Here is a 19,745-nt window from a genome sequence, read left to right as displayed (position 1 = left end):
CTCCCCAGTGATCAGAGTAAAATATTTTAACTTATAATTTAATAATACATGTGTATAAATCTTGTAGCAATTCTCAAAGTGCGTGGCTGTAAAATGGGTTAATTTGTGTTTGACATTTGCAAACACAGCCAAGAACAACATGGCACCAGGATTTACATGACTCATCTCCAAGCCAGCATCTCAGTCCATTAAGTAGCTGTTGCAATTATTACTGTAAGAAGTAATAAATACTGAAAGTGTTACACTTACACCTTAACGTTGAAGAATGACATGAGATCCAATTTTTCAGATATTCATTAGTGGTTAAAGACCACTTGGGAATTTCTAGAACTGCCTTAAACCACTATTTTCATAAAAAGAAAAATTACAGAATGCTTAAAATGGAACTAAAGTTCTACTTAGAAAATTGATGATCAGTCAGGGATTTATTGCAGAAAGTGACAGGTGATGTCCCTTGTGCAATAACTATTCCTACCTGCCTGATCTCCACATGTTAAATGTCACTGAGCTCCAAAAATACTCAGCAATATTGGCTTCCCTAGCGGGCACCGGGACTAAATGCTCCCCTGCATGCCTGGGAGACTGGACATCCATCAATAGGGTTTGTTCCACTTTAAGTGCTCAGACCATACTATGGCATTGAATGGTGCCAGCACTTCCTGAGATTTCCACATAGGATGGGGAGCCATAGGATGCCCATGGCTGACCTACAGCCAGACACTCATTTGGGCACGCACGACACATCCAAGTTACACATTAACAAAGAACACGTTGTGCAATACTCATGGAGAGAGGGAGGGGTGATGGAGGAACCATGCCAAATATACAAAGACAGAGAGACAAAATAAGAAGACGAATTAACAAGAGAGAGAAGTACTAAGAGTAGGGTGGAGGAAGGGATGGTGAAAGTGGGAGGACAGAAGTGACATGGATAAAAGGTGAGCTGTTCCTTCATCTCCAACACTTGGCATTCTAGATAAATTCCTAAGACAATACAGGTCACACCCATCATTGCTGCTTGAATGAAACCTGTAAGTGTGTGCAGGAGTGAAAAGATGCAAGGTATATACAGACAAACATGGCTGGCATCACCTATGGCATAGTAAAAGAGTAGAAATTCAGCATAGAGGGCCACGTTATCCAAATATCCACCAAAGCCTTGCTTTGTGGCTTCTTTACACAGCTTAAAGAAGAGAAATGTAATATTAAACTAGGGCAAACTCTTTACTGCAGAAGAGACAGGCTATGTCTCTTTTGCATTAAAAGAAACTTATCTGCTCATTTGCTGTCTCCTGAAAAATGCAAGCTGAGTTGCATCTTGGCATAACTTGGTTCTGGAATAAATAAACTCCCTTGAGCATGCATGGGAATAAAATCATTCTGGCTCAGCCAAATAGAGATCTTAAACCGAAAAAATGGCCAGGGTTAAGAGACCAACGCTGATTTGGGAGGGAGGGGAGGCAAGTTTAGTTCCACTCAACTGCGGATAAGCAAATTATCCTAATAATTCTTCATTGAATCTTTTGTGTTTTGTTCATTTCTTCCAGATCTGTACAGTAATCCACTGTGAAATATTGGCTTTGTGCAGGAGCTTCCTGTAAAACTTAAATTAGGCCAATCGCTTTCCACAAATCCTAAGTAATAAAACAAAAAACACCTTTTTCTTTTAACAGATGTTCCATTACCAGTTGCGTGGATCAAATATCAGAAAAGAATCTTTGCAATGATGATAACAGCTTATACTGTCAAAGATTATCATGAACATACAAAAGAAAAATGTAAGAGATAAAAACATTCATACTTCATTTTATTCTTAGAGATCCAGCATATCTTTATAGAGGACAGGGAAAGTCATACACGAAATATAAAATATATGCCATATATGTACAATAGATAATAGAGGGATGGGGGTCATTAAAAGGACGGTAAAGAAACAGGAATATATATATATATATATATGTGTGTGTGTGTGTGTGTGTGTGTGTGTGTGTGTGTGTGTGTGTGTGTGTTCTCCCCAGACCCTTTTAGCTGGGTGCACCACCTGGCACTTTTCAGTGACCACCTGGCTGTTTTTGGGTGGTTACTGAAAAGCTGGGTCACAATACAGGGACTGCCACCTAGTTACAGCTTCTTCCCACCCAGCTTAAAAAATCTTTCTGGGGAGAATAGTGTGTATGTGTATATTTTATATATATATATATATATATATATATATATATATATATATATATATATATATATATATATATATATATAAAAACTTTTTACGGGTGCCCCTGCATTGCAAGTTTGATACTGAATAGTCAAGGGTACCAGTAAATTTACCTTTACCCCTCAATCCCCTGGCAGCTGGCTGGTACTCCTCTTGGATGCTCTGTGTAGCTCCAGGCCCTTGGTGTCCTCCAACAATGCAAGACTGCTGGTCATTGCACATGATAAAGTCAGGGACCTGCAACCACTGGTGGGAGCACCAAAACGTATAACGCTTTGGGGTGTAGGGCAAAAGAGAGGCAACTAAAGTGCTTTTTTAATTCTACCTTAGGCAAAAAATGAGCATGCCATGCTTATGGTGGTGGGGTACCACTCCAAGGGTAGTTTTTCCATGTTTTTGGAGTTTACAGTAAGGTTCATTGACCAAGCAGTAGGCTTGAGATACAGAAGTGACACACACATACACACACATACATACAGACTTCATCTGTCACTCTGCTGCTTGAATTGTATTAGCTCATTGTGCTGCTACTTTTTCCTCTCTGAGCTCTCCTATACAAGGATTACAGAATAAATGCATTGTGATAATTGTCTGATAATAAATTAAATCATACACATATATATATATATATATATTTTCTAGAGAAAATCAGCCACTAAAATATGTCAACTCTATGGCTTCATTTTTCACCGTCATAATTGACAGCACTTAGAAGTGGCAGACACTGAGTCAGGCACTGCTGCAGAAACACAAAAACCGCTCACTATAACAAAGCTTTATTTTGGTGGATTGTCACACTACAGATCCTGCCAACTGCACACACAGCAAACACCGGAGGTGCACAGTCAGCCTGAAACTGTCACAGAAAAAGCCACAGAAAAGGCTGCCAGATTATGTGCAGGAAAGTGCACCTGTCATTCATGATCTGGTGCAACGCTTCAGGACACGGACCCTGCACATCTACTGGGCAAGAAAGGCCTGGATGCTGAGCAGCTAAAAATGCCAGATAAGTCTTCCACTGGTCTACCTCCAGGTAAGCCGGATTGATTGCTATGCGTTACAGCACTGAAACCTCCGCAATGCTTACCAACACATGATCCAGGCTGTTCAGATTACACTAGGGAACCTGTTTTGTAAAAAATGCAAGAAGAATGCTTTGATACTAAAAATAATACGTTGAATTGGTATTGTCCACCTGTGGCTCATTCATTGGGTCTGAATTTTATTGACAGGTTTACTTTAAGTCCATGGTTAATAATAATCTCGGCCTTTTCAGCGCTGGGTAAGAGTGCAGCGGCAGAACTGCCCTTCCCAATTGTTATCCTGACTAACAAGCAATGAAGTTTAGTAAACATTAGTGCATGACAGGAGGCGGTCGCCCGGTACTGTTCAAACATTCGGAAGGTCTATGTGTCACCCTGGGCTATGGCCTCTTTGCTTTTTACCTAAATATGACGCTAGCCAGGAGAGGCCAGATCCAGATCTCAAGGGCTTGGATTATCTACGCGTCAGGCTAATTGAAGGACTAGTTAGCTGATATTACAAGTTATCTGAAATGCATCAGACTACACCTGCCCTGCCCAGAGCCAATTAAACCGTATCTATCTCTAGGTAAATCTTCGAAATACCAGCAGTTCATCCAGCCTGATCACCTTCCAGCCCCCAGCTTGTGAGCTGAGCAGAAGTGGACCCACAAGATCACGTTCCACTCCTATCAAGAAAAGTGAATACAAGAAGCCTGATTTATTAAAGCTCTCCAAGGCTAGCGAGAATACACCTTCACCAGTGAAGCTAGGTGATCAAGCAAACCTGGGATGGATTTCTTCAATGTCATTTGTTAGGAAATGCTTTGAATCTTTGACCAGATCTATCCCAGGTTTGTTGGATCACCCAGCTTCACTGGTGAAAGTGCATTCTCTCCAGCCTTGACGAGCTTTATTAAATCAGGGCCAAAGAACCTGACTGGTTGCCACTTTTGTCCCTCAAGCTAAAGGGCTGAAGAATGCAATAGGTTGAGTTCAAGAGATTCTTGTTTCATATTTCGGAATCAGGTAGGGCTTTATTGCAAAAAGGGATTGGCAATGCCCCTTCAGCAATAAGCATTCTTGCCTGGCTCATCCCCGTTCTATTCTAAAAAAAATTGCATGTACAGATAAACTTAGGAAACGGGGATACTCTGCAAATCTCAGCTTCCTGAGACTGAATGAACTCCAGTGTGCCAACATGGTCCGGTAAATCAAGATGGCCAGGAAGAGAAGGCTGAAGATGGCAACTGAAGATGGCAATGATGTGCAATTAAAAACTATCAGACAGGTAAGTTTATTCTAATGCAGATTGGACATCACCTTGCAATAAAACTGTTGGGTTTAGTTATGCTTTAAGATTACTTCTGATGGATGGAGTTTTAATATTGTAATACTATTTCTATGTATCTATCCTATATTTGTATACTAATCTTGAGGAGCTTTGGTCTTATTATTTTTTCCTTATTCCCTTATTATCATTATCATTTAATAAAAACATACTGGCAAGTGTATAGACTTTTTTTTTTTATATATATATATAATAACTGATAAACAGGATTTATATAGCGCCAACATATTATGGAGCGTTGTACATTAAATAGGGGTTGGAAATGACAGACAGATACAAACAGTGACAGGAGGAGAGGACCCTGTGTGAAGGAGTTACAATAGGAGGGGAGATATGTTGTGGTGGAAGTAGTGAAGGCTTTAGAAGACAGAAGAAGATGGGTAAGCAAGTTTGAAAAAAATAGGTTTTAAGGGCTCTGAGTATATCCAAGTTTATTGCAGACCATGATGTTAAAAAATATTATAAATAAATATTATACAAGAAGTTCCACTTTATTACTACAAAGCATCAGTAAAATAACAGATTCCGATATTTTTTTTTTACATGCTGCAAATGCTTTTAGGATTTATGTTATGTTTTTCAGATAGCAGTAGGTTACACAGAAGCACTCAAACACCAAAAGAACCTATTTGCCAATTCAACTGTGGAATGATGAAGCTTTCGCTTTGCTAGACAAAAGGATTCTGGGTATTCAACCGCACTGAAGAAGTGGTCAAGATGGACCTGAGCCAGGGGACTCTCCAATACACGTACACAAGAGAAGCAGCTATGGTTCCCCTTGAGAGCTACAAGCGTGGTGAAAACCACAAGCTGGCAAATGGAGAGCTTTTCCACATCCCTAAAACAATGTACAAGATTTCATAAATGTCACAACGTTGCAACAGAAGCTCTTGCTGTAGTTCTGGACAATTTATTTTTTTCAAAAGTTTTTGAAACTTATCTTGGATCCAAATTTTGCTGGTTGTAAAGGTTGAATGTGATCATTGTATGTCAGATGGGGCAGGAGGGACACATATACTGCAAAGCTCAAAGAGTGAGCATAGAGTTGGCTGGTTATGTGCTATGACCCAGTCCATTACTGTCTGTTTAGTTACATTGGGCTGACAACTGACAGCTTATATCTGCTTTGGAAACATGGATGTGCAGAATCCATCATAGTATTTGTATGTGGAGCCTACTTCCCTGTGAAGGCGTGTCTTTTGGCTTTCCATGTCCCAAGGGTTTCAAATTCTCATAAACATTACGCCAATGCTGATGACGTCAAGTCCCATTCTAACAATTATTTGCAGAGTAGGTTCAAGAAATTTTTAGTGCCATGTCTCCAATGGACAGCAATTGCTCCCCAATGGATGCAGTAATATGGGGACGGTGTACTGTCTGTGTCCCCAACTCACACCATGTCCCAGGGAAAGTCTACCCAACAGAGATCCCAGAACCAGTAAAAACTCTTACCCCTCAACTCGAATACCACACACCTACTGCTAAAGAAAGCGTCACCAGACTTTTCCATTTCTGGAAGAATAATCCTTTAAGATTTTTTGGCCAGTTAACATTTAGCTTGAATGGCATCCCTTGTGTAAAAGTCCTGGGACTGCTGCAGGGTGCCGTGATACTTGATGTGAGGTCAGCAGTTCCAGTAGGTTCACAGATTTCAAGCAAGTGACAATCTATATTTTTACTTTTTGCTTCTTCTCTGAAAGCTTCATAAAAGTAGGGGGGCGAGGAGTAGCTGGGGCAGCATAGATGTTAGGTAGACATTTTCAAAAATTGTGCAGGGGCGTGTGCTAGGGAATGGATTTTTCTTTCAGTAGTCAGCTCAAGCATTTACTTTATTTTTCTATGCTATTTCAGTGATTAACCCAAAAATCTTTTAAAGCTATAAATTGTAGGTAGGTGGCAGTCCCTGTATTGTGGCCCAAATCTTCAGTAACCACACAAAAATAGCCAGAGAGTTACTAAAAAGTTCTGGATAGTGCATCCAGCTAAAAGAGGCTGGAGAGAACACCATTTTTTCCTAAAATGTTCAGGGTGGTGACAGGGTCTATTTAAGTGCCAATTATACCAGCTTTGACTAGTGTATTTTCAATACAATGGTCTCAGAAATTGGATTTTCTGTCTAATGTTTGTACTTAGTAAAGAAGCAGGAGAAGCTACGCTAAGTTGGAGATTTCTGGTTGCAACATTCAATCTATATAAGTAAAAAAAAAAAAAATCCAAATGATTTATTATAACACTTCATCAAACTAATTGACATTATTGTGCCTTTAGATTGATAATCCCGAGAGTGGGCAGGTTCTGGCATCATGACGTCACTCTGACGTTTCTTCCCCTTTGAGTGACACATGGCTCCCCGTGTATGGGCGGTCTGGATTCCGTGGATTTAGTGGTCCGTGAGGCGACCATTGATATTAAGAGCTAATAAATATTACTCACACATAGGAATATCTGCAGTGCTATGCAGCTATAGGACAGGTGTAACCAAGCTTCTTCTCCAGACTACGAGATCTCAGAAAACCACTAAATAATCTGCAAGCAATTATAGCAAACTTTTTACTTATGTATAAAGTACACTTTAGCTTTTTATGGAAATCCCCCATAAAACATGCAGGCTGCTTTTCCATACAATGCAAGTTTCTTGGCTGATGCTAATCTTGGTGCTTGCTGCACGGATAATTTAAAACAAGACTGGTCTTAGGGTAAGGGAAAAAGAAGGACATTAGAAATATAGAAAGATTAGATAATGCAGCTGGTGGGAACTGAAAACAGTGATATTTCAAGAGACTGTCAGTTTCTGGGATTGTCTGTTGACTTACAAGCTGTAAATGTAAGAATAAATACACATACACAAAGCACTTTAAAAAACACATGTTTGATATGATTGTATGTAAAGGTGCACATAGCCTTGATCCAAAGATAGCCAGAGCTGCCAAATATGGTAAAAGTTAGAAATGTAATAAGCAAATTAAAGTCAATGACTTCATGGGTAGGTCAGTGCTCTAGTAAAAAAATATTTCCGTGAAATTTTTTAAACCAACTACAAGCCTATAATGAAATGAACGATTGCCAGGCTTTCAAAATATGAAGACACAAGCAGATCAAAAAATAATAAAAAACAAAGTTTTGAGTGAATAATACAAAAGTTGGTTTGAACAAAAGTTCTTTTAATATGTAATAAAATCTCTGTACATTCTTAAAAGGAAGATATTTTAATAATGGCATTTGGTATTTAAGTGGCAAACAACTTAACAAAACAAGCTACGGTAAACTACAGAGAAAATATTACGGGCATTACCAATTTCCTACTATGAGGCCAGATGAAGGCATAACTGCTCAGTACATAAACATGCTTGATCAACTAGAACAATCATGCATGTTATTATAAAGCTCCAAAATAAAGATCTTATATTAGTACTATATCCTGACACACATGCCTTTGCACTTGAGCTTTATGTCAGAACTGCTTTTCTATCAATGAAAATCAATAGGAAAGCAAAAGCAAATTGAAACAAGGTAATGCCACTCAGTAGTTCAGGTGCACACCAAGAGTCATATCACAAAGGACCATCCTACGGTGTGATACTTCCCCCACCTCTTAGATTGTAAGCTCTTCAGGCCAGGGTCCTCTCCTTTTCCTGTGTAACTGTCTGTATCGGTGTATTATGTTGGCGCTATATAAATCCTGTTTAATAATATTAATATTTAACTACTAGAGTTTTTAATCATTTCATACCCTATCCAAAATGGAATATTTTAGCTTTCTAGACAGTTGCACGATACGATCCTATAAAATGTTATTAGGTAAAGTAATGCCACTTTAATCACTGCATCCCTAATGGCTACACATTCAGTTACAAATTCACTCTGGTTTGCATAGCAGGTCAGACTGGTTTAACATCTATAACTAAGGCTAATGTTAGGTGTGCTTTAATCTTTAAAAAATGTCTTCATGTACAATACTAAAACTCTAATGGCTCCTGACCTGCTTACAGATTCACTCCAGTGACATAATATGTCATCCATTGGATTCATTTTTACTTTTACCGTGATTAAAGTCACTGGAGACTAATGTCTCTTGTTCTTGGTCATTGATCCGCAGGGTACAGCCTACAAAACAGATGTCACTATGGCAGGATGGGCATTTCAGCACATGTGGGCAGTGTATTTCATGGGCAGAGCTGGAGGAAGTTAAAACAAGATGAACGTTACCAGGCAAAGCTCTTATGGCCCATTCACCAGCTTAAATGAAAAATATAGTCTGAGAGTGAAATAAGGGTGATCTGGCACTGCAGTCTGTGTCTGTACCAACAGGTCACCTCTTCATGAGGTCATTGCACTGTGCAGTCTTCTGAAACCATAGAGGACTCCACCATCGAACAGCCAGAGCAATGGGGACATTCAAAGGAGGACCCTGCAGAGCACCTTCTTGTCCTTCATGCTGCCTGGAAATTTGTTTTGCAAGCACAGGGGATGTCTACAGGACAAGGGGCAAGAATAGGAGACAGCAGCAGTGCACCAATATTGGCACTGGCCTTTTGCTGCACCGGGACCATGAACCTTCTTCTGACATAAGCTAGACAGCTGCTGATATTGCGACAATAAAAGAAAAACATTTTATGATAAAATATACTTTACTTGGGAAATGTGGAGATGAATTGCTCCTTATGTGTTTGCTGCTACTGAGATTAGTGAGAGCTTGGTTTAAACTTCATTCACTGTTTCTTAAGCATTTGAATGCCCGTAGCTTGATTACAATTCCACTTTAAATCCTACGGCTGGTCATCTGCAAGATATCCTCCAACCCATATATACAAATTGCCTGCCGTTGTCTATGAAGAAGGATTCAAATCTGACAAGTTCTAGAATAAATTGCTTCATTACCTGTGGCAGGCAAGCACATTACATTGGTACAATGAGATATTAGAAAAAGAAAGGGGAAGTTTGATTTCACTATTCGCATATTTTAATAAATCACTGGTGGGAAATTCAGACGCTGAAGACAAATTCCCAGGAGTTCATAGGCCTTTTTCACATAAAAAAAGGAAAAAGAACTGCACATGTAAACAATTACATGGATATAGTTTATGGACCACACAAATGAGCTAGTAGGTAGAGGTACCTCCAATACACAAGGACACTTGTCTATTTTTGCTTGCAATATAATGAATTGGCGATGTATTCATAAATAATTGGTTATATTTACATTGGGTCAATGTATCTACACCAAAATGTGTAATCTTTTCATTTGGAAAAAGAGGAGAAGGATTTGAATCTCTCTTTTTATTTCTATCTCTTTCCTTGTTGGGGAGACTTACCCTCAATGTCTGCCCTGGTACCAGGATAGGAATTGATGGAAATTCTAAAGTTTTACAAATCACTAACAAGAGGAAAGTGGAAACCTTCCAATGGAGACACTTGTTGGCACACTATGAAGTGATTTCCCTTTGATTACAAAGATTTCCACTGTGCTTACATCCTGGTATATTCTTGGGGCAGCAACAGAAAGGAAGATTTCCCCAACAGGTCATACACAAATACGAGAACGATTGATTCTGCAGGGGAAGATGTCCGTAGCTGCCACTGAAGACTAGATGGAACAGGCAGGGGGACATCAAAATATTGACATCAGCCAATCACATTATTACTGGTTTTGTGAACAGGTAATTATTTTCTTATTATTTAATATTTGCATAAAACAATCACTGATGATTGACAGTTGGTTGTAATGTAAATGTTGCTAGTCAGATCTTTCTGCTTGCTGAGCGGGTTACTCCTCAGGGTCTAGTTTCGGGTAAGTTAGAAGGGATGCAGGATAAAGTTGAGTGCTGGAGTTATATAAAATGGGGTTCCAGATAAAGCAGCTACACAAGAGCAGTCCTTGTGATATGAAGGAGAAATGATGACCAGTGTGGGGAAAAATATACTGAATAGGATAGCCCCACAAAACAGCAGAAAAGGAAAATACAACATCATGACTGTAACAACGCAACAGAAAATACATATGTCTTCCCATCAATGTAAGGTCACCATACGAGTGAAGACACAGAGCTCTTGGTATGTGACTACAGGATGTTTATAGATTAATCACATTTCCTGTAACAGCAGCTGCCCAGATCCTGCAGGAAGTGGCTCTATTATCTCCGAACCCCTTTCTATCAGGATTCCCATGAAACATTATTCACTAGTCCTGTACTATTTAACTTATACAACCACGGAACCCACTATCCAATACCACAGAACAAAACTGGAATCATGTAAATGATCAGGAACTTTAAACCTCAAACCTGGACAGACATAAAAAAAAAAGTTTATTCTGATATTTTACTTTTTCCCTCCCTCATCAAAGGCATGAAGATATTAAATGAAACCCTTACATTTTCATTAAATTCTGGATTTTAGACCCAGTGACCAAGTTTTTGCAATGCAGGCAGGTTGGCAGTATTGGGGTGTATGGAAGGTGCTGCACAAAGCTTCCTCAAAAGAAGAAGGTGCGGTAATAACCACATGTGATCCTGAGTCGTCATGAATTCAAGAGCTGAAATTCAGTAAATTAAAGGAGTGGGCCAGGGAGAGTTCAGCTTTCAGGAAAGAAATGATCAGGTGATACTGGACGTCCTCAAGCCAGGAGAGTGCCGACACTGGGTCACAGGTTGAAATTACCAATCTGAGAGTTAAATTTTGCAATACGGTTATAATAAACTGAAACGGACTCTTTATTGTATAAGATAGACGCTATATCCGAATGTTTGCAAGCTTAAATTGAGCTCCATATGAACAGCTCAAGCTTGCTCAGCATGTCTCCAGAATAAATGAATGCCTATGTGCATGAGTGGCGGTTGCATCATTCCAAGCTGACCAGTCAGAATTTCTTGAAATTCCTTGATATAGATCAGGTAAATATGTTGGCTCTGCGAGGGATGTTACTTTATTTTGGATAGAGAGGAGAAGGATTTGAGATGCTGTTCCTAATGGGGAGATTTTGCCTTGATAGAAAGTGTATGGAAATTTCCTGTGTGCAGGCACAACAATGCATATTGCAACAAAATTCAACATTTTAGAATGTCCCCTGGCTTTCATGCGCTTCCTTTAGCTTTAACACGGTCATGTATAGAAATATGGATTTTTCACATTCTAACCCTCATTTACACCAAGCTCATTCTTCACCTATTTCATATGTACCCAGGCCAGGTACACCAGGCAATTACATCATTTAAAAAGACTGCCCCACCTACTAGATTGTAAGCTCTTCGGGGCAGGGTCCTTTCCTCATGTATTATTTTTAATATTATTAGTATTATTATTATTATTTATGTCTGTATTAGTCTGTCATTTGCAACCCCTTTTTAATGTACAGCGGTGCATAATATGTTGGCGCTATATAAATCCTGTTTATTATTAATAATAATAAAAGCAGGCAGGATAATTTTCCAAGGACAGGTTCTATTGCACAATGCCATAAACATATTGCTTTTGTAATTCTATAAGAATGTTCTTCTGTTTTTGCAAACTGCAAATAAAAACAATAAAACAATTTCCCTTGTTCCAGTGAAGCAAGTAACATCATTGAGTCAGCCGGTATGTGAAGTGCTAATGAGTCATTGGTCTTCCTCTTACTACAGTCCCAGCTAAATCTCTGATCGTTGTCCCCTTCCTTCCTTTATTTTCTGGTCCATGTTTCTTCACTTCCTCATTGTCCTTCTATAATGGAATTTCTTACCTCAGGACAATGACGTCATCACTTGAGTTATAAAAATGCTAAAAGAAATTACATATGGGGTACATATCTCTATATAGGGATGCCTAGGAACTGTCACTGTCCCACGTGTCGCCGTCTCACTATTACCGTACATACACAGGTATATACTAGTAAGTGCTGGTGCATTCACTATATGTCACATATTCTAATTCTTTTAAAGAGAATACCAAGACTTGCACAGCAATTGCATATTTTATTTGTTTAACCCCCCATGGCGGTTTAACCTTTTTGTGCATCTCAGTGCTGCTGACCTCCTGCAGGTTCTTTTAGCCAACTCCTGTCTACATGTATTTGCTCTATGATTGGCTTCAGTCATGGTCAGGATAAGGACAACGGTGGAGCATTCCTGGACAATTGCTGTTTGTAGTCTCCAACAAGAACACATATTATGGGGGGACAACAAAGGAGGTCAAAAGAAGAGCAGTTGTCACCCCATAACAGTATGCTGGAGAAAGAAGCCTTTTAGATCAAGTATTTTTTCAGCAAAAGCTGCGCTAAAAGCCAAAAAAAGAATTTAAACAACTTGTGGAAATATACAATTGTGTATAACCTTATAATTTGTTTAAAATGTCACTATAATTAGGTACAGTAACCATGCAATTAGAGCTAGGAGTACATGAATGTATACACATCAGAAAGGCAGCACAATGGCCAACTATAGGCTCTCACATGGCAAGCTGACAACACGGCTACCAGTTGCAAGACCAAGTAGCATAATGCTGTCAGTCCGCATGGATTACCAGATAAGAAAAAATAGATGGAATAGTTTTCAAATGAAGATTTGCTGAAACTGTATACAGTGGAATGTTTCCACGCATATCAAAAACTATATTTTTGTGCTTACATATATTGTATAGCTTTTCATAGCTGGTTAAAGAACAAGCAATCAATATGTGAAACATCCTATTCCCTATATAGTAATGAGATCATTAAAAACTTTTGTGTTTATATAAACTATTTTTTTTCTTTTCTTGACCTTTTTTAACATGGGGGAACCCTTGAAATAACTTTCAAGTCTTAGGAAACCTTTAACAATTTATTCTATATTGCACAGCTCACAGAACATTAGCATTGTGGTCATTGCTGGCTGTTGGAAAGAACATCACCATTACAGATAGCCAAAAAGATCATTGGTGTGACTTAAACTGACCTATGGGGCCGAATAAATGTTCATTGTTCAAGGAACCCCTAGCAACCTTTGGAGGAATCCTGGTTGAGAAACATTGGTGTAAAGTATTTTAAAGCTGCGTACACACTTGCAATAATTATTGTTGGAAACAAACGACTAAGGACCGAACGTCCGATAATCGTTAACAAAAAATGTGAACAACCCCAACGAACGAGGATTGTCGCCGGAAATGAACAACCCTCCTGGCGGATCTGATTGAGCGACGATTGTCCACTATCTATTGTGTGTACTGTCGTTCAGTTATCGTGGATGGTTCTGCAGTACACTTTCCCCTGTACATGTCACTTCCTGCATCGTGCAAACGATCGTATCTAGCGTGTGTACACTATTAGAGGATTATATTTGAACGGTCAAATCGATACAACATGTACAGAATTGTGCACAATACGATTTTTTAAAATAATCGTGCATAATCGTTAGTCGTTTGTTTTCTAGCGATAATTATTGCAAGTGTGTACCTAGCTATAGTTTTGTATTGGTCAAAATACAAAGGACTTATTTAGAGTCCAGGCAAATGAGAAAGGCAAACTTTGCTCCATTCAGGTAGGACTGCTTATCCTGCAGATCACCTGCACCCAGGCAGATAAAACCACACAACCTGACCTGCTCTTTGAAAGCTAACTTGTTCAGCTGCTGTCATATTTACCATCATCTACCATCCCCCTTCCCCAACCACCTAAACCTGTTCCTCTACCAGAGGAGCAATATAATCATTATCCAGGGATGTTGCATGCAGTTTCCAAATAAAACCATTTCTGCAGGTTTTTAAGAACACAATTTAACTCTAAAAACCACAAGAAAATAAGGTATTTGCATGTCACTTTGCATTCTGTAGACATCTGTCAAAAATCACTACGCTTCACTGAGGACTAAGGTACGGCAGGCCTAAAAAGCATGGCCAGGGATATAAATCACTTAGTAGTTTATAATCTGCTTGGCAAGCCCTCTACGCCAGAGGTCCCAGATCCGCCCATACACTTAAGGTGCGTACACACTTCCAACGAACGACCGGACCGCCGGATCGGATTGGACGACGATCGTTGAACATCGTTCGTGTGTACGGTCGTTCGTTGATCGTCCATGTTCAGAGCATGCGTGATGAACGAACGTCCGTTCACTTTCCTGTCGTGCACATAGTTCCTCTATCGCTTAAACGATCGTATCTATTGTGTGTACAATATCTACGAACGATCGTGTCGTTACCTCTATGTGCAGTATCGGTGCTATACGATCGTTCATATATATCGTGCAGGAACGTTCGTCGTTCGTTTTCCGATGATAATAATTGGAAGTGTGTATGTAGCTTAAGTCCATTATGAGGCTGCTTCCTTTCCTCACCCATTTGGGTATTTTTTTTATATATTATTAAGAAAACAGCAGAAATGTGGGACCACTTCAAAGGCAATATACTGGCATCTCATGTAAGCTTTAACATTTACTGTAATGTCAAAAGTAAAGTACGCTCATTAAAATAGCCAACAATCCTGCCTTGAATGCCCTTGTGCCAATACTTTCTGGTATAAGGTGACAAAGATCAGTTGTGCCCCCTAAATATGTTTCTGCATGGTCACCCTAGCATTTCCAATCCTGACTACAATTTCAACACAAAACACAGCCACGGTCCATTATTGTTACCAATTATAAAACCAACCCTGGCTATTGCTGGAGTGGATGTGGACAGAATTAAGCTGCGTACACACCTGCAATTTTTCTCGTTGGAAAGGATCTTTCACGATCCTTTCCAACGAGAAAAGACTGCACGATGCATGAACGATGCTGTACATACAGCACCTTTCATGCTCTATGGAGAGGGGAGGGGGAGAGCGACGGAGCGGCACCCTGCTGCCCGCTCTCCCCTTCCCTTTCATTAGGATCGGTCGTCGTCCATCGTCCATGGATCCGCCAGGACGGTCGTCGGACGATGGACGACGACCGACTGTACACACGGCAGATTTTCGCCCGATAATTGGCCGATACCGATTATCGGGCGAGAAAAATTTGCCGTGTGTACGCAGCTTTAACTGCCATGAAGTTTTAGGTGATCAGATGCAACTGAGGACAAAAAAAAAGAAAGAAGAAAAAAAATCATTAGTGTCACTGACCTGAGAGATACAAACTGTTGATGAGTCAAGGAACCTCTAGCAATCTCTGGAGGAACCCTGATCTAGCATGTGTATGCAGCTTTAAGGTCCCCTATTCATTTAGAATGGTTACACAGTGCATGTTAATGTACTGAAATATGCAATACCATGATGTGTGGCTTGTGTGGTGCAGTGGGGCACTAGCTATTGTAATAGCACATCAGGGTGCAATTTAAAATGTATGGCAATGCATGTGAATGGGGCATTAGGGTTTCCCACTTTCTTAAGGTACACATAAGCACTAATGTAAATTGCAGTTTTGTTCATTTTTCTTATTTCTTGTATTGTAGTGCATTGGTTATAAGTTAATATAAACATTTTACATGGGTTGAATGCATTTCCATGGGATAGTACTTCCCCTTTTTGTCAGACACGTGTAAAACACATGTATACTATGTATTGTTAAAGCATAGCTCCAGGAGAATCATGAAAATATATTGTAACAGCAAGGATGAAAATTACCTCCCATTGTGTTTTATAGCCTGAGATCTATATATGGGCTTGTGGAAGTGTTCAGAGCGTACCGTGGCATGACTTACACCTGACCCCAGCTCCTAATGTCAGGATCCTAGCTAATTTTATAGCAATGGGTGAGGCATTAAAACTGCATTACCTGGGGATTCCGGGGCAAGGAGCCAATCAGCTTAATGAAGTCAGAGCTGCATAGCAGACCTTTATCCCAGACCCCATCACATAAAGATGTCAGCTAGGTCAGCATTCCACCAAAGAAATCCTGTACTTGGTAGTATAAGTAGGCTGTTATGGGCAACTTTTTTTCTAAAAATGCCCTCTGCCTGGCATTTACTAGAAAACAAGCTTTCAGCAAGTACATGCAGAACTCAGGATCAGCATAACAACCAGGCGATGATTTCACAATGAGATGATGGCAATGCCAAGCTTTTACTGACGATCCAATTCTGCAAGGCACAGGCACATTTCACAGGTGTCACCCATGACATGGATTTGATCTGCCTAATATAAAATACCGGTAACAACAAGAGATGAAAATCCAGATGTAAAGCATGCAGCTTTACAATGAAATATGTTTCACCTAGAAAGAACCAGAATGTAGCCAGAAATATAAAAAACCCACAAGTCACTGGACCTTTTTAACACCTTGAAATAACTTTCAGGTCCTAGGGAACCCCTACTATAGTTGCTATACCCACCACTCAATATATCAGCATGGTGGTATGTAGAAAGAATGTCTTTTACATTGCTGGCCAGTGGGAAGAATGTCACCATTACAAATAGTCAAAAATATCATTGGTGTCACTTAATCTGACCTGAGAGGCCCAAACTGCTCATTGCTCAATGAACCCCTAGCAAACTCTGGAGGAACCCTGGTGTTCTATAACTCTGCTCTGTTCTTACCTGCCTTGTATCCAAATGCACCCTTAACCATCATAATAACAGAAAGCCCACAGGATCATATCCTTAAAAGAACCAGACTATATGATTTTAAATTTCAAGCACCTACCATCTGCAAACTGGGTGCCAGTTTATTTACCAAATTTTATTATTATTAATAAACAGGATTTATATAGCGCCAACATAATATGCAGCGCTGTACATTAAATAGGGGCTGCAAATGACAGACTAATACAGACAGTGATACAGGAGGAGGAGAGGAACCTGCCCCGAAGAGCTTACAATCTAGGAGGATTGTTAAAAATCTATATAATCACACTTCTATTGATCAAAACTTCTGTGAACAAGTGACAAGAACCTGATGACGCTAAGCAAACACCTCTCCAAACACAGCATACTGCAAAGGACTTGATTCTTAATATTTTGGCACTCAGCCATGCCATTCAGAAATTCGTGATCACTTCACATCAAAGCTTCCCAAAGGAAGATCATGCCATCTGATATTTACAAACATTAAAAAAAGTTTACAAACAAAACTTCATGTTTTGATGATAGAAACTTTGCAATAAACCAACCAATAGGAATCAAGCATCAGATTAAAAACAAGAAATGAATTCTAGTAGAAGATCTGGGTGAATAGAACAGATTGGTGAATCCACCTGTTGCTGAGACATCCCTGACCCCCCCAAGTCATCGGTTACAATGTAACAAGCAGGCTGTCATGGATAAAATACAATGTAACAAGTGATTTACCTTGACAAAAAGCTCTATCTGACACTGATCCGGATCTTGCAGCTCCATGTCGCAGCACAGGGGTTTTCTGGCAGAGAATTGGGACTGTGAGAGGTTTGTGGGAAGGGAGAGAAGTTATGAGGAGCACAGACCGAGCACAGAGTGCAGAAAGTGCGAGGCTGGGGAGGGTGGGGTGGGAAGTGACTACAGGAGGCGTGGCCACAGCAGGCAGGAAGACTTGGTGCGGGGAGGAGAATGGGGAGCGCTGATTGGACGGCTCACAGAGGTGGGGGCGTGGCAGTGTGTAGATTGACAGCTCAGGTTGAGGTGGAAATGTGGATTAGAGAGGAGGTGTGAGTGGGGAAAGTTGGGGGAGTGCTGGGAGTCTGCAGGCACTGAGTGGTACAGGGAGGAGGGGAATGGCTACCTCTGGGGGATTTTATTTCACTTAAATCAGCTGAAATTTAGACAAAAGTACTGTAAATGTTTTAGGTGAATGTATTCTGTTTAGGTGCTAAATGGGCTAAAGAATTGAACTTTAAATCAAGGGTCCCAAAACTGTCCAAATCAGGGTTTTCTAAGTTTTTTTTTAAATATGGATAAAACAAACTAATAAGGGGTTATTATTATTATTATTAAACAGGATTTATATAGCGCCAACATATTACGCAGCGCTGTACATTAAATAGGGTTAATTGAAAAAAATCGCTCCTCACACTGGTAGTTAGTTAGAAAATGCCCCTTGCATTGGTAGTCCATGGAAAAATGCCCCTTACATTGGTAGTCCATGGGAAAATGCCCCTTACATTCGTAGTCCATGGGAAAATGCCCCTTGCATTGGTAGGCAATGGGAAAATGCCCCTTGCATTGGTAGTCTATGGGAAAATGCCCCTTACATTGTTAGTCAATGAGAAATGCCTCTGTACATTGGTAGTCAGTGGGAAAATGTTCTTTACATTGGTAGTCCATGGGAAAATGCCCCTGACACTAGTAGTCAGTGGGAAAATGCCCCTTGTAATGGTAGTCCATAGGGAAATGTCTCTGTACATTGGTAGTCATTGGGAAACTTCCCCTTACATTGTTGGTCCATGGAAAAATGCCCCTTGGATTGGTAGTCCATGGGAAAATGCCCCTTACATTGGTATTCCATGGGAAAATGCCCCTTACATTGGAAGTCAATGAGAAATGCCTCTGTACATTGGTAATCAGTGGTAAGAATACTCCTTAAACTGTTGGCCAGGGTGAAAAATTATGATCTGTAGGAATAATTCTCCCTAAATTGAATGTTGGTGGGAAAAATGAGCCTTGCATGTGTGGTCAGTAAAAAAAAAAATCACTTACCTTGGTGGACAGTGGGAACAATGACCCTTACATTGGCAGTCAGTGGGTAGAATGCCCTTTACAATGGTGGTCGGAGGGAAGAATGCTCCTTACATTAGTGGTCAATGGGAGGATTGCTCCACTATATTGGTAGTCAGTGGGTAGAATGCTCCTTACATTGGTAGTCAGTGGGTAGAATGCTCCTTACATTAATAGTCGATGAAAAGAATACTTCTTACATTGGTAGTCAATGGGAAGAATGCTCATCTACATTGGTGGTAAGTGGGTAGAATGTCCCTTGTATTGAAGGTCAATAGCCAAAAATGCCCCTTACATTGTTGATTGATAGGAAAATGCCCCTTACATTGTTGATTGATAGGAAAATGCCCCTTACATTGGTGGTCAGCAGGAAAGATGCCCTTAACATTGTGGTCAGTGGAAAAAAATGCCTCTTACAATGAGTGTCATTGGGAAAAATCCTCCTTCGAGTCCTTTTACGCCTTTATGTTAGAAACCGCACATGTTTTTCTTAAAATGCACAATGCAGTTTTTATGTGTTGTGGTAAATGTAATGCGATGCATGTTACATGAGGCTCATGGGAAATATGGACATGTGATTGAATAATACAATGATTGAAATACATATTGTGCTGT

The 19,745-nt window shown here is 39.9% G+C and overlaps 1 protein-coding gene across 1 annotated transcript in view; it reads right to left on the bottom strand.

Moving 5' to 3' along the window:
- The window catches only part of CLIC1 (chloride intracellular channel 1), a gene marked incomplete in the record, with an annotated part of 25,419 nt that extends 7,480 nt beyond the window's left edge, over positions 1 to 17,939 (bottom strand). Inside the window, 1 exon segment of the mRNA XM_072429653.1 lies at positions 17,793 to 17,939. Coding sequence (XP_072285754.1) covers positions 17,793 to 17,840 — 48 coding nt within the window.
- Between the last annotated feature and the right edge of the window lie 1,806 nt (positions 17,940 to 19,745).

Source organism: Pyxicephalus adspersus, chromosome Z, assembly GCF_032062135.1.
Source record: "Pyxicephalus adspersus chromosome Z, UCB_Pads_2.0, whole genome shotgun sequence".
Taxonomy (NCBI): Eukaryota; Metazoa; Chordata; class Amphibia; order Anura; family Pyxicephalidae; genus Pyxicephalus; species Pyxicephalus adspersus.
The sequence above is the reverse complement of the archived record's forward strand: the minus strand, read 5'-3'. Positions and strand labels throughout refer to the sequence as shown.